The sequence below is a fragment of the Amphimedon queenslandica genome, unplaced genomic scaffold (assembly GCF_000090795.2).
Source record: "Amphimedon queenslandica unplaced genomic scaffold, v1.1 AMPQUscaffold_2390_Cont25608, whole genome shotgun sequence".
Taxonomy (NCBI): domain Eukaryota; kingdom Metazoa; phylum Porifera; class Demospongiae; order Haplosclerida; family Niphatidae; genus Amphimedon; species Amphimedon queenslandica.
Window position 1 is genome coordinate 1 of NW_003557275.1, and position 1,290 is coordinate 1,290.

The following is a 1,290-nucleotide window of genomic DNA, read 5'->3' on the forward strand; positions in this document are numbered from 1 at the left end:
ATAAAGGAGTTAATAATTAAAATACATGTACATGCATTTACATGTACTACTTTTGTTGGGTAAATTTTTGTTATTTCAACTAAAATTTGAAGTTCAAAAAAATTAATTTTCGTCATAATCTTTATTTAACTGCTCCAATTGTTAGAGAACAAAATGTACCACATTAATAATTTACTACACTAGGCGCATAAAAATGAAATAAATGATTTTTTCTGCCCACTAACTATACAGTAATTACTACATGTACAGTATACATGCATGTACTTGAAGTGTCCTCCTACAAGAGCTAGTACTGATACTTCTACAGTCTCTGATGCTGACAGACTATCCTCTGGTACACTAATCCTTAGTCCATATTCCTCCCAGTTCATCAGTTGAGATTTGTCTCCTTGAACTAAGAACAACTTCTTCCCTGCTATTTGGGACTCACTCAGACCTTCCAAATTATCTGTAGGAAAGTATAACACGTGAAACTATGTATTGTTAAAATGTGTATGTAATTATGGACAAAGATGAGATATGGAACCATAATTCATGTAAAGCTACAGTGAATGACAATGTACAGTACATAAAGCAACTTTAAAAATGCATAAAAAATTCAATTTTGATCAGAATCAATTCAAACTTTCTAATAAGAACACCTATATGCATCAGGAAAAGGTGAGAATTTTCTCCTTTTAAATTTTGGTGAAATTCGACCCAAGTGTCCAGTTTTGGAGCAAATTTAAAAATTTGTAAAAAATCCAATTTTGATTGAAACCCAGTCAAACTTGAAACATGACATAAGAGCATGTATATGCATCAGAAAAAATTATAAAAATGGAGAATTCTCTACTTTTAATTTTTGGCAATATTGACCTGAGACCACATTACTAACAGTACAAGGACTAACCTTGTGATGGTACAAGATAGTTGAACTGAATTTCTTTGTCAAGAGCTAAAGTATAAAAGTGATAATAAATAAATAAATAAATAAATACTTGTTTGTGTTGTTTGTATTTCTTTGTTTTCAGTTTCGATTTGAGCCTCAACTTCATCACTTAATTCTTTTACTACAATAATAATAATTAATATACATGTCAACAGCTTCACAAACAGCAGCATACCATTAATATCATATTCTTCATCATTATTCATTGTATATTGTCCAGTAGGTAATTCATGTAAAGCTACAGTGAATGAAAAAGTACAGTACATACCAATCACTAATCCTTACCTTCCAGTATATCATCTCTTATCCATTTTTTTCAATGATTCCTTTAGTTCAGTTATTGTTCTATCCTTCTCATG

At 30.2% G+C, this 1,290-nt stretch overlaps 1 protein-coding gene across 1 annotated transcript; it reads right to left on the reverse strand.

The window, feature by feature from the left end:
• Positions 1 to 264: 264 nt before the first annotated feature.
• LOC109593234 (uncharacterized) lies at positions 265 to 1,282 on the reverse strand (the record flags this gene model as incomplete). The annotated part of the gene is made up of 5 exons (XM_020008414.1): positions 1,217 to 1,282; positions 1,107 to 1,169; positions 981 to 1,052; positions 893 to 937; positions 265 to 448 (listed from the first exon to the last, which is right to left on the reverse strand). Coding segments are annotated over exons 2-5 (332 nt in total), but the record flags the coding sequence as incomplete, so codon positions are not given.
• Positions 1,283 to 1,290: the final 8 nt, after the last annotated feature.